This window comes from Mesocricetus auratus, unplaced genomic scaffold, assembly GCF_017639785.1.
Source record: "Mesocricetus auratus isolate SY011 unplaced genomic scaffold, BCM_Maur_2.0 Super-Scaffold_100676, whole genome shotgun sequence".
Lineage (NCBI taxonomy): Eukaryota > Metazoa > Chordata > Mammalia > Rodentia > Cricetidae > Mesocricetus > Mesocricetus auratus.
Window position 1 is genome coordinate 172,692,612 of NW_024429266.1, and position 13,443 is coordinate 172,706,054.

Consider the following 13,443-nt stretch of genomic DNA (forward strand, 5'->3'; position numbering starts at 1 on the left):
GAGGAAATCTCCCATTCCCCAAGGCCTAGTCAAGAATCCATTTGCAACTACACATGCCCATGATTAATGCAAAGTTGTTAAGGAACACTATGGGTGCAAAGATAAGTATCAACGCTATTTGATTCCTGGCAAAGGATAGGGCAAATATTGAAGGCCAGAAAAACAGATGCACCCAAGTGACAGGAGACCCAAATACTAGGTGACAGGGAAGAAAAGAACTTGAGACCCATGCTACTGGGTCCAAAGCTGTTGCCACTGCATATTATCTGTATGAGCCTTCTGTGCCCGTTTCTCAGATTATATCAGTGCATTCCTCCTAGGCTTCCATGAGAATTAAAGGGGTCAGCAGATATATAAGAGCTTTAATGATAAGAGTTTCCAGAACATGGTAAGATCCACCATATGGCAGGCTATCCCCACCATTGTTAAACCACTGAACTTGGGGGAATCTAGTTCCCTATCAAGAAAAGCAATTACTCCCCAAGAGATGAACTTTGCGACTGGTCTTCTTCAACAACTGGAATAGTAAGTTGTTGCCAGAATAGCAAATTCTTATCTCTGCCTTCCCAAACTCGTTCTTTGGATAATGGGGTAAGCACAGTCCCTGGGAGGGCTGTGTGGGTGACTTGACCACCCAAAGCTGTGTCCTAATCCATCCCCAAGGCCCTATACCCTGACCTAGACATTGGCATATTCAGCAACAATTTCTCACTGTCTTTTGATGGCCACTGCCCCTTCCCTGCCACCCCTCATTGCCCCCAGAGAGACTGACCCTAGATGTCCGCTTCATCTGTGCACACAAAAGAACCTCTCTGAGGGCTCCCTTTCAGACACAGCTAATTCCCCTCTGATTGCAAGGTGGTAATGCATTAAAATCACTTCACTGCTTCCAAATGATTCCTACACACCCAAAGGACTGAACCTTGGTTCTTGAGAGCCACCAAGGTAATACAGTCATGCTACAATCCACCTGTTACTTCTCATTAACCAAAAAACAAAAACAAAACAAAAAAACTACACCCATTGCCTCTTAATACAGGGTAGAGAAGAATCCCTTCCCTTCTCAGAGGATCTCAGCCTCCCTGGCCAGGTGGAATCTGTTGTCCCCTTTGGCCCTCTTCAAGCCATTAACTGGAGTAAACTATCAGCTTCTCACTCTGTTGTGAGGATGGTCTAGCAAGGTTGTCTTGGTCCTCTCATAGAGGTCATGCAGCCTTCCTTGAACTTGACAGATGACAAAACTGAAGTCCACAGGGGTCAGGCAGTTGGGGAAATGAGTTATTTGCTGAGTCTCTACCCCACCATCCCAGGACTCTGGCCACCTCCTATTTCTGGGAAAGCACTTGGAAAACAACTGCGCATGTGCAGATGGACCTGGAGTTGACCAAGTGCACCATGAGAATTTTGTGCCAGCAAAGACTCAGATGGGGGTTCCAGGGATCTAGGACACACTCAACATGAAGGAATCCCCAGTCAGATGTCAATCTGACTTCAGCAGAAGCTGGCCACATGGCACTTGTCCTCCCCAGAATTTAGTTATTTGAAAAAAAAAGAAAGAAACAGTGACTGCCAGGCCTGGGACATGACAACCCAACTTCTTCCCACATGTTATTCAGCTTCCCGTTGCTATGACAAATGCATGGATAGACTACTCATAACGAGGAAGGGGTTGTTTGGGCTCCTGGTTTTAGAGGTCTGGGTCTGTGATGGAGTGGGTCCATGTGACACTACAGTAGGAACACGAGGAAAGCTGTTCACTTTACAGCCAGGAAGCAAGAAAGAAGGGACCAGGGTCCCTCTCTACCCCTTCAAAGGCTTGTCCCAAAGTGATCTAAAAATCCCACTACACTCCACCTCTTTTACATGTCCACCACCCCCAATAGCAAAGCAGGAAACCAAATTGTTAACTCATGAATCTTGGGGGACAGTCACCACTCGCGTTATGGCACCCCTGCTTACTAGTATCCGACAGCAGCTTTGGCTGCTCACTGTGGTTTTTAGTGGACCTTTACATGTTAGTCTTCATATTTCTAAGGGAGTCTAGCTCTGAGTGGCAAAAGTCAGGCCAGCTGGGTTCACAGAGGATGGACAGTAGGAACCAGGCAAGCTGGCGATGAGATACAGGGCAGAGATGAAAAAGCCACCCAGAATAAGCAACTTGCCTCTCAATTTCTTGTACTGTGACCTTGACCTTTGTCACCCCTCTGACCTCCCATCCCTGAGACCTCTGGCTGTGAAGGAAACAATAGTTATCTCTAAACACATTAATATTCCGACAATTACCAGCCATATGGAAGGGTGCTATTGACTTTAGACCCTATCGATTCTACTCTTAGAGGTGCTGACACGTATTTTAAAATTAATAAACCATGAAATAGCTTATTCCCATAATGATCTAATTATACTTTTCTAAGAAAAGTAATTTTAAACTAGATTGATTTTTCTTTTAATCAGGGGGCTTGCCCATGAGGTAAATGAAATAAAAATGTTCCATTTGGAAAGGAACAAAATCCACGCTACGAAGCTGGCGAATCTAAAATGAGCTTTGTTTTCCCCCCCAAAATGAGAATCTGTGGTGATGCCTCAGACAAGTTAAAACTCACTCAAGTGCCTCTTGGGTGTTACCAATAGTCTCAGCACCTCTTCTTGGAGAATCCGTGAGTTTTAAACTCCCAAAGCATGAGGAACTTGCCTCAGTTCCCCTGATAGGTGCTTGGGGTTGCAGTTGATTGATCTCATACATTTGTTTCTTGCTAGTGTTTCACTGAAAAGCAGTTATATTAGTCATTCCCCCTTGTTGCTGTGACAGAACAAATAGCAGAAATAACTTAAGGAGGAGGATTTTTTATGACTCACATTTTGAAAGAGTGTACCCATCGAGGTGGGGAAGTCATGGTGACAGGAGTGGCCCCTGGCTGTAGCCGAGGGAGTATATGACCAGTGATTATTCACAGTAGAACAGGAAGCAGAAAGAGAATGCTGGATCTAGAAGTGGCTATAAATCCCAAGGCATTCCCCCTCCCCAAGTGACCCACCTCCCAAAGGTTTCACAACTCCCCCCAAAAGAACACCACCAGCAGGGAAACCAGTTTTTGAGCTATGAGAGATATTCCACAGTCAAACTATGACAGTAGTTTGAAGCAACTTTGTGCATCAGTGACTGAGATTCTCAGTCCCTTGGGTGCCACAACTGCCCTGTGAATCAACATTTTAGCAAGTCTTCCAAAAGCTTGTCGCACACTACATCAGTTAACAAACATGGCAGCCAAGTGCAGGTGTATTTCAAAAGGAGGAAAGTCACTGATAGGAAAGCAAGGGGAAAGGAAACTGAGCAGTCAGTATCGTGCCGTAGGTCCTATAGGCCTGTCACCAAATCCCAGAGCCTGCTGGGCTTGCATGGTGCTCATCTTTGCAACTGAGAAACATACACGGGCCATCATAGTGAGAAAGTGATGGCAGCAGGAACTCTAAGTGTCTGGTCACATAACATCTGCAGTCAAGAAGCAGAAAGGAAGGAGAATGCCAACGCCCAGCGAACTTTTTATTCCCTCTGAGACCCACAGCCCACGTGATGGTGCTGACCACATTCAGGGTGGATCTTCTTTACTCAGTAAACCTCCCTAGAAACACTCTGATAGACACACCCCAAATTGTGTTTCCCTGGTGACCTGAAAGCCAGTCAAGCTGACAATGCATATTAACCATCTCACTTGTCATCACATTCATTTCACGTTAGACAACAAAGCAAATTGATCTTCATTTCCATTCTGATGGAAACTGAAATGAGCATATAGATACCCTTTCTCTTCCTAATGTCATTGCAAAGTGAAAAATCACAGTAGCTCATGGGGAATGAACAACCAACTAACTCAGTCATCAGCTAGCACTGCCATGACTAGTCGGTGAACAAACGGAGAGCCAGCTGACAGGTGTAAGTCAGTGTTTCTTTCTCACCTGTCAAAACTGGTAGCACAGTGGTAGAGCACCAGCCTAGCATGTGTGCTGGCTTGGGTAAACCTCCGGGAAGAGTTCTTAAATGCTTTGTCGATCAGAGGATGGCATCATATAGAGCAGGGAACCCCTGGGGCTACAGCTTGATGAATTCAGACACAGGTTCACATCCTTGCCTCTAACATCAAGGAAAAGATACAGAAGAGGCTCAGTACATGCAAACTACAGGGCATGCATTTCCCCTTTGCATTCTCTCTCTCACCTATGTATCTTTATTTGAGATATGGGACAGGTATTGCTTGTAAAAGAAAAGCTAAAGTAAAAAAAACACACACACACACAACCAGGCTGAGGTGAGAGTTCTATAGCTAAGAGCATACCTTTTAAGGATATAGTGTGAGTTCAAGCCTCCAGAACCCATTTAAAAAAAAAGCAGGCATGGTGTCACATGGAGCCCCAGTTCTGGAAAGGCAGAGACAAGGGCCTTCCTGGGACTTGATGCCCAGTCAATCTAGCCTATGTGGTGAGTTCAAGGCCAATGAGAGACCTTGCCTCAAACAAAAGGTAGATGGGCTCCTTGTTTACCTTCCATTGATGATATAAAACACTCTAACCAAGAGTAACTCAGGGGAGTAAAGTGTTTATTTAGCTTGCACATCTAGGTCATAGTTCACAATTAAAGGAAATTAAGGCAGGAACTTAAGTAGGATTTCCTAGCAGAACCTGTGGCGAACCATTGCTTGTTCAGCTTGCTTAGGCATCTGAGTACCCAAGAAATGGTATTTCCCTCACTGGGCTGGGCCCTCCTACATCAATTAGCAGTCAAGACAATCCCTCAGTGCCCACAAACCATCTGATAAAAACACTCAACTGATTCTTTGGGGTGATTCTAGGCTGTGTCAAGTTGACGGCTAATGCCAACTAGGACAATGGCACTTGAAGAACAGCAGCAGCCAAGATGGGCTTCTGGCCTCTGCATGCATATCCACACATGGGAACACATACACATACATACAACACACAAAGAAAGGAAGGGAGACAGGGAAGACATACTTATATTTCTATCACTGGGAACAGCAGATCAGCATTTTTGTTTTAAGTAGATTGTGCCTTAGCTTCTATGACCATGAACTACTGCCTTGCGACATTGTCTCTTCCACTCCATCCCCCTAGGGCCTACAGTACATGGAACTCATCCCCAAGGAGAAGCAGCCGGTGACAGGTACTGAGGGTGCCCTCTACCGCCGACGCCAGCTTATGCATCAGCTCCCTATCTATGACCAGGACCCCTCTCGCTGCCGAGGACTTGTGGAAAGTGAGCTGAAAGCAATGGAAGAATTTGTCAAGCAGTACAAAAGCGAGGCCCTTGGGGTGGGCGAAGTGGCCCTCCCAGGCCAGGGAGGCTTGCCCAAGGAGGAAGGCAAGACACAGGAAAAGCCAGAAGGCACAGAGACCACTGCCCCAACCACCAATGGCAGCCTGGGTGACCCATCCAAGGAAGTGGAATATGTGAGTGTCCCTTGTCTCTGGTCTGGCTGAAGCTGCCCAGGCCAGGGCTACATTATCAGGGTCCCGTTTTCCATACTCTCCTCTCATTCACGTGTTTATACATGTCCAGTGAAGAAGGCAGGTACTTGCTACTCTGTATCAAACATCACTCCTGGGAAGTATCACCAGGTTACTGTCATGGAAAGGATAATAGTCTAGGACAGTGGTTCGCCACCTGTGGATCACAGTCCCCCTGGCAAACCTCTGTCTCCAAAAATATTTACATTATGATTCATAACAGTAGTAAAATTACAGTTATGAAGTAGCAAATGAAATGATTTTGTGGTTAGGGGTTGCCACAACATGAAGAACTGTATTAAAGGGTCTCATCATTAGGAAGGGTGAGAACCGCTGCTTTAGGATAATGCTGCCATTGAACAAATGGTCACAGCTCAGGGAAAAGGCATCTAGCCTCCCTTGGGTAGGGACAGGCTCTGGGAATGTGATAAGGTTCAACCTGACATGTTTGAAATAAGTCAGGAACACTCAAACCACAGACTGTGAGGAGGAGCCTTGTACCCTCTTAAGGAGTGAGCATTTAAAAACACACATGACTTGTTCAAGAAAACAAGGTACAATTGGTATACTAATGGTAGTTCCCTGTGCATGATGGTATGACAAACTGGGGGAGCCAGGAGGAGTGAGTTTCATACTCTTCTTGAGTTCATTATGGCATCATCTGTTGGGTCTCAGGAAGTCAATCAAGGAAAGGTCACCGCTCCATTTTGGTGGGAACTTTGGGCTGCAGACTTGATCTAAGGGAGCAAGCTGTGCGTCAGATGAAATACATGGTTCCAGATGTGTGGTTGCCAGTTTTCCCTAGCAACAGTATGGAAGATGCCCATACCTGAGGGTGGGAGGGGCAGGTTGAGAAAACACAAAAGAGAATCCGTTGTTTCGGAGGGGAAATTCTCATGGATGTAGTTGCTGCTCCACAGGCCAGAGTGGAACCATGGGGCTGATGGCCTCTATGTTTCTACCCCGAGGGTCTTATCCCTCCCCTTCAGTCAGGTGGCCTTTTTTTTGCCCCTACTTAACATTTGATTATAAAAGTTCCAGGGATCTTTGCTATGTCATCATCACTGTGGCCAGATTATCTAACATAAGCAACTGAAGAAAGGAAGGTTCTGTTATGCCTTGTGGTTTTTTTGAGGATTTAGTCAGTGGTCCTAATGTGCTTGAGCAGAACATCACACGGGAGGGATCATGTAGATGTAGGAGAAGCACCCAATAGACAGAAAGTGGAGAGAGGAAATGGAGAAAGCGGCCAAGGCAAGATATAGCCTCTAGGGACAGGTTCTCAGTGACATACTTCCCAGATCTAGCTAAGTCTTTTGTAACCTCCCTACAATGTCATCATATTCATTAGGTCAAGGCCTTCATGATGTGATAGTCTTCAGAAATGCCCTTGCAAACACCTCCAGAGGACCACTTTATTAATCCCCTGAACAGTTCTCAATTCAGCCAAATGGACACCCAAGATTAGCCAACATGGCCCTGAAGTATGTCTTGCAGGGAAGAGACTAGCAGTCTCTAGTAAGCCAGGCAGCGCACAGAAAAATGGCTCAAGAACCTGGTCACCCTGTTGTTCCTGGCTCCAGGTTCCTTAAGTACCTCTCAATTCTACCCCAACCTTGGTCTCACAAGTTTTTAGCTGAGAATTCCAAGATTTGGGTTTTTTCCTTATTATTTAATAGTGAGTCTTGTTTTTCAGTCATGTGTTTGTGTCTCTCTGTGAGTATGTACATGTGTGAATGCAGGTGCCTATGGAATCCAGAAGAAAAGGTTTGATTCACTGGAGTTAGAATTACAGATGGTTGTGAGCTGACAGATGTAGGTGCTGGGAACCAAACTTGGGCACTGAGCCATCTCTCCAAGCCTTGTCAGTAATACTTAAAAGACTCACTTGTTGGGATGGATAGATGTGTGAAAGATGTTTTAAAGAAACTAAATCTAGTTACCATAGTAATTACTAGTTTTATAAACTGTTCTCCCCACACCACTCCAATCCTGCCCACTATCTACCCTTGAATAGTTGTTTATACTTTAGAGTAAGTTTTAAAGAATTCTAACTTGGAAAAGAATTCCTTTATGTCATTGTGACTTCTCTGAATTGCCATTCCCAAGGGAGAGATGCTGTCTGAGAGCATATCTTGTCCTTGACTAAACCCAGCATATTTGTTCAACAAGGAACTAGAGCAAAGATGCACTGAGATTCTGGGGCCTTGCCTCTACTTAACTCTGGGGAATATTTGTGATATTTTGAAAGCATTTAAGTAACAACACTGGCCATTAAGTGGCATATCCCACAGTCAGAAATGAGCAGGGGATAAGGAGGAAACTGTTAGGATGAATTTTTCTAATGCCTGTGAAAGATGCAGTTAGCTGTCCTGTCCCAACCACAATTTAACTTGTAACTCACTGTCATAAGTAGGATCACATCTGACACTATCTGTAAATTCTGAGAGCTTGTTCATATCTGCATCTACAGTGGGTATCTTTTATGTAGACAGCTGGTACTCAACAAACATGATCCACAAGAAAATCAATGTTCAAACTACAGGGGCTCTGGAAAATAGGAACAATTTGGATAGCATTTTGCCTAAGATAGTGGCATTCCCTTCTCACATTGCCTAAACACAAAGCTTCACTCAGACTTTCAGGATCTCTTTAAATACTCATAGTTGCCTGATAGAGTGATTTCATGAGTCGAGTGAGGTGTAGACTCCCAGGTGCACAAACAATAGGTAGATTGTCCAAGACCCCATTTCCATAATAGTATGCTGAGTTAAAGCATCCTGCTTGCTATTTGTTCCAGAACAAAACAGCTGGGTTCTCTATCCATCTCCTCAAACCAGGAGAAAGAGTCCCAGTAAAAACAGCTCAGGAACAAAACAAGCCGTAAAGCTGTGCCCCCAGCAGCCTCAATGCCAAGTATGGCCCTGAACCACTTTCTGAAGCCAGTGGGTAGATGGATGGATGCATGGATGGATGGGTGGGTGGGTGGTTGACCTTAAAGGAACCCTGTTTAAAAAAATACTACCAAGTACTCTTGGGGTTCTTTGCATTATGTTCTAGAAACACAAGCATACAATTTAACACTGTTTTTGATCCTCCTACCATCCACTCCTGCCCTTGACACTAAATCATGGTCCTCTGCCACCCAAGATCTCCCATCATGCAGTGTTGCATGCTGCTACACACCCATCATTGCCCCAAAGGATTCTTAAGCTAAGCTATGTCCTTCCTCTAAAATCTCATTATAGCATCAATGGCCATTAGGCTGCTTAGTACTCCCCATCCCCAACATGCCACTCTCACAGAGGAGTGTCTTGCCAGAGTCATTTCTAAACTGCCTCTGGGGAACTCTCACCAAGAGGTTGTGATTCATGGGAATCCCGATACTGGAAACCATCCAGGATGTGGGACACAGCTCTGCCTGAATCCCACCTATCCAATGGCTACAGCTGTCCTCTAATGAGAATGAGTTCAGTTCACATATTCAGACCCCAGTCCTAGATTTCAAAGCCCAGTATGTCAAGCAGACCCCCAACAGAACATGTTGACCTAAATCAGAAGATGCATGTCTGTCTACTTGGGCAATGAACTAAGCAGTGTGGCTGTCTACACCGACCTCAGAACAGATCAAAAATCACCATCATCACTTTGACAATAGAGACAAAAGCACTTTGGAAACACGTTCAGCCATAGAGACTTCAGCAGGGCATTGCACAAGAAAATTCCAAGGTAGAAACACCCTGGTCCCAGACACCCACCCATCTGCCATCACCACTGAAAAGAAAAAGAGGACTGGCTTTCCAAATCTACAAGGTAAATAAAATGTCTTTAAGTCTTTGTGATGACCATGAGACAAATTTCCCACATGAAAAACATGGCAACTTGCTAAGGAGTGGTAGGCTAATTCGAACCCAGGTCTTGTCATCACTAACAATGTAGTGTGAGCAGTCCTTAGAGGAACCCCTAGAAGGTGTATATATTTGGGTGATAAGGTCAGGAGTGAGCCCCAGCACCTGATATTTCTCAAAGGGCCTGCCTGCTGGAGAATAAGACCCTTTTCTCTATGCTGGGAAGACCAGAAGGACACGCTACCACAGCCCAAATCTCTACTTCTGGGTCTCAAGAGCATCACTGGACCCCACCAGTCTGCTAAAAGTCCCTGGCCCACTCTCTAAACCTCCATCCCCCACTTATTCCCCCCTGGAGAGAATTTATGGATGCCTGTGTTATGTGAGACACAGTGTACAGGCTCTAACTGCTCACAGTTCCACAGGCGGTTTCTCTGCCTTTGGATGTTCCCTCGGAAACTGAATATACAGGGTTCCCAGGCATGGTCACTGTGCCCAGGCATTTCCGCCTTTTCCACCACTCCACACTGGAAACCCAATAAAGGGAACATAATGCCAGAACAGAGCATAAAATGTACTCCCTGCCCTGGGAATGATCGTTCTTACCACATGCCCCCATAACTCCCTCCATCACCTTGCCCCTTCCTCGGGCCAAGTGATCACCCCCAAACAGCAAGCAACAGAGAGTCGACGAAGAGGAGTGAGGCTCCCCACAATCCTGAGAAAGTATTCCTAAGATCTCAAGATACCCAGTGGGATGCCAGAAGTAAGCCAATTCGTTTTCCCCCGCCTCCCCACAAAAATGCAAAGAGAGGTTCAGACAGCCTTGGACCCCACCCTCCTCCATAGGACAGCCTCTCAGATGGAAACTTACAGCAGCTGGCGGCTCAGGCTGAGGCCCATCCCAGAAGCGACATATTTGTGGGCAAGGGACTTCCAAGTTTTTGTCAGAGCAGATGTTTGGCTTGTGGGCTGTGCAGGCTGGCTGCCTTTTCTGCCAGCCCTACTTGGGGACTTGAAGCTACCCTAGCCCCTCTGTGGGCACTTCTTTCTGAGCTGGAGTAAAAGGTGTGGAGACCAATGTAAGACCACCAAGCCACAGTTAGTCCTGGTCTCTTCAGCTTCCCTGACCCAGGTACCCATTGGTGGGAACTTGGAAGAAGCCTTAAAAATCACCATGGTAACCAGGCTCCTCAGCCTCTGCCTTCTTCCTTCTCACTGGGGATATTTTAATGGCATTCAAAAAGATCATTTTTCAAAAAAAATCCCTTTATTCCACTTTTTGTACTATAAATACTTTCCCATGCGGCCATGTGAATTTTGCAGTAATTTTTCTTCCTTCTTTTGAGTGGGCTGCATAATATTCCATTGACTAAAATAGCCACTGGCAAGCTATTTTCAATAAAGAACATAGGGTAAATATATAAAAGTTGGTAGTCCCTACAGTCCCTGTCACCTCATCCCCTGTAGCAACTGCTCTATCTAAACAAGTAACGGGCTGTGAGCCAATAAAACTTGGCTTATAAAAAGAGGTGATGGTCTGGAGTTAATCCATGGAGAAGTGTGGTTTGCTGATCCCTGAGCAAGAAAATCCATCTTCAGCTTTTTCCTAATTACTTAGGTTTTCTCTCTTTCTTTTGCTTTTTACTTTTGTATATTAATCAATGATGTTGATTGTGATGGTGGTGTTAATGATGGTGTTGGTGATGATGGTAAGGATGGTCATAGTAATTATGATGATGGTGGTGTAGATGATAGTGATGATCATAGTAATGATGATAATAATGGTGCCAGTGATGATGATAGGGATGATGGTGATGGTCCTAGTGATGGTGATATTGATCTGGACATCAGTGATGGTCCTAGTGATGATGATGAAATGATAATGGTCATAATGTTGATGACAATAATTAACATTTGACAATGTTGTGAGCTTCCATTCTTTACCTAAGTTATGTCACGTACCATGCCAAGAAATTTCCATGTCATTTTACCTAACTCTAAAAATTACATACATCTCTATATATACATACATATATACATACATATATATATATTTCCAATTTTAAAAACATTTTATTCTTAAACTTTTATATGTATAGCTGCTCACATACACATACACTACACACATACACACACATGCATATATATACGTATATATACATATATATGCACCATGTATGTGTCTAGAGTCACCATATGGGTGCTGGAAACTGAACTCTACAAAAGCAGTCAGTGCTTTTAACTACTGATCCATCTCTCCAGCCTCTTTCTTTTTCGGCATCCACACAGGCTGTATAAGAGCATATGATATTGCAGGTATTCCCTGTCCCTGGGTCTAGACATTGTGCATGGCACCTGCGACAGAGAACACACTGAACTACTACCCTGCTCACCTGTGAAGCAGATGGCTTACTTTCTGTACCTAGCTGGTCCTTGAGCTCATGGTGAGAATCAACGCAGGCTACTGTTTTCTCTCGTGAGAGTAGTTTATGTGCTGCATGCCCATCTCGGTTCTGAACAAGCAAGGGGATCCAATTAAAAGCACATGATATTTAGCTTCACTGAGCAAAGGCCCCATAGATGCAACCTGCTCCAAGAAAACACATACGGTAAAAAGGCTGTTAGCAGGAGTGGCCACCATGGGCAATGAGTTTCCTATAAGCTAGAGACCACCATTATGGAGGCTTGAACAAGCTCCAGTTTCCCCTGTGTTTCCCTAAGGATGAAGCCATTGTAATGGCCACATTCCAGGCCTGGGACCCTAACTACTGTGTCCCCAGTGTGCTCCATCTGCCCTCTGGGGCCTCAGAACAACTAGAGTTTAAGAAAACAGAACTCAAGACAGCTAAGCCTGCAGAGATGATTCCAGGCCAGAAAATGGGGGTGGGGGACTTTCTGTAGGACACAAGGCTAAGAGGCAGAGCTGGGGCCTAAGCACCATAAGAGGACATAGGAGATGCTGTTTATAAATAAGTTGTTGAGTGTTTGCATGGGAGTGAAGCCAGTGCCTGGATTCATGTCCTTGTGTTAATATTTACTGGAGTGCAATGGTGAGATTTTCACGAGACACTCTGGATTTAGACTGGGTAGGCCTTCGGATAAGAGCCTTCCAGGAGAAAAACAACGTGATTGGGATGTGCTTCTGGCAAGCCCAAGGCAGAGAGTATTGTAGCTACAGAGCTCTTTCTGTGTCCTTGAGTCCCTCTGAACCTTGGTTTTTAGATATAGTTCTATAGCTACATGGCCATTGGCCTAACCACTGTCCTGAACCTGCTATGACCTGAAATACTTTGTGTTGTGTTACAACCACATGACCCCATATGTCCCTGTTCAATGTAGTTCTTTTATTATGCTGTGGAGCAAGCCATCCTGGCCAAGTGGCTTATGTCAATGAAGTTCCTTTTGTTCTTAGATCAGCCATTTGATCAAAGCTCCATAGGGGCATCTTGGCTGTAGCCACTCAGCTTTACATGGGCTGGGGTCTGGGGACTGGTCTGGGGAAAACACAGAGCTGGGTTGGTTGGGCAGGGTCTCTTGGGGACTCCTCCTCTTCTCTCTCCATGTGATGATCACCTTGGTATAGAAGCTTCTGGATGCTGTAGCTTCTTTCTTCTCAAGAGTTCCCCAGGGGTGTGTCTTTAGAAACAAGAGTCTAGGAAAAACTACACACATGATCCCTAACTTATCACAGCTCTGCTTAAGATTGCTCAAATTTACATTGTCAGAAAAAAAACGGGGTAGAGATTTGGGAGACACTGAGTATTGAAGTTTGATATTTTCCCAGATGAGCCAAGGGTACTGTTCTCTTTCATGGCATGGGCACTGCAGTAGACACAGCTGCTGGTCAGCCGCTCCATTGTAAGAATGAACATCAAGACTCTGCTGAACAATGCTGTTGAGTCAGAAGGCTGACAATTGGCAGTGCTAGGTACATGGCAACTTATATTTTCCACTTCTGATGACCTAAGCCTGTCATAAGCAGAGGGCCATCCTCCTGCTTTGTGTCATACCGTGGTACTCTGCACATTCTGTTTCATTAAACTGGAACATGATTCCTCAGGGAAAGGGATGTCAT

General features: G+C 45.0%; 1 protein-coding gene across 1 annotated transcript in view; it reads left to right on the forward strand.

Annotated features, from left to right (window-relative positions):
* Positions 1-13,443, forward strand: part of Lmcd1 (LIM and cysteine rich domains 1) — a 57,698-nt gene that overhangs the window by 36,640 nt on the left and 7,615 nt on the right. Inside the window, exon 4 of the mRNA XM_005066167.4 lies at positions 5,125-5,460. Coding sequence (XP_005066224.1) covers positions 5,125-5,460 — 336 coding nt within the window. The remainder of the gene's footprint in view (positions 1-5,124; positions 5,461-13,443) is intronic.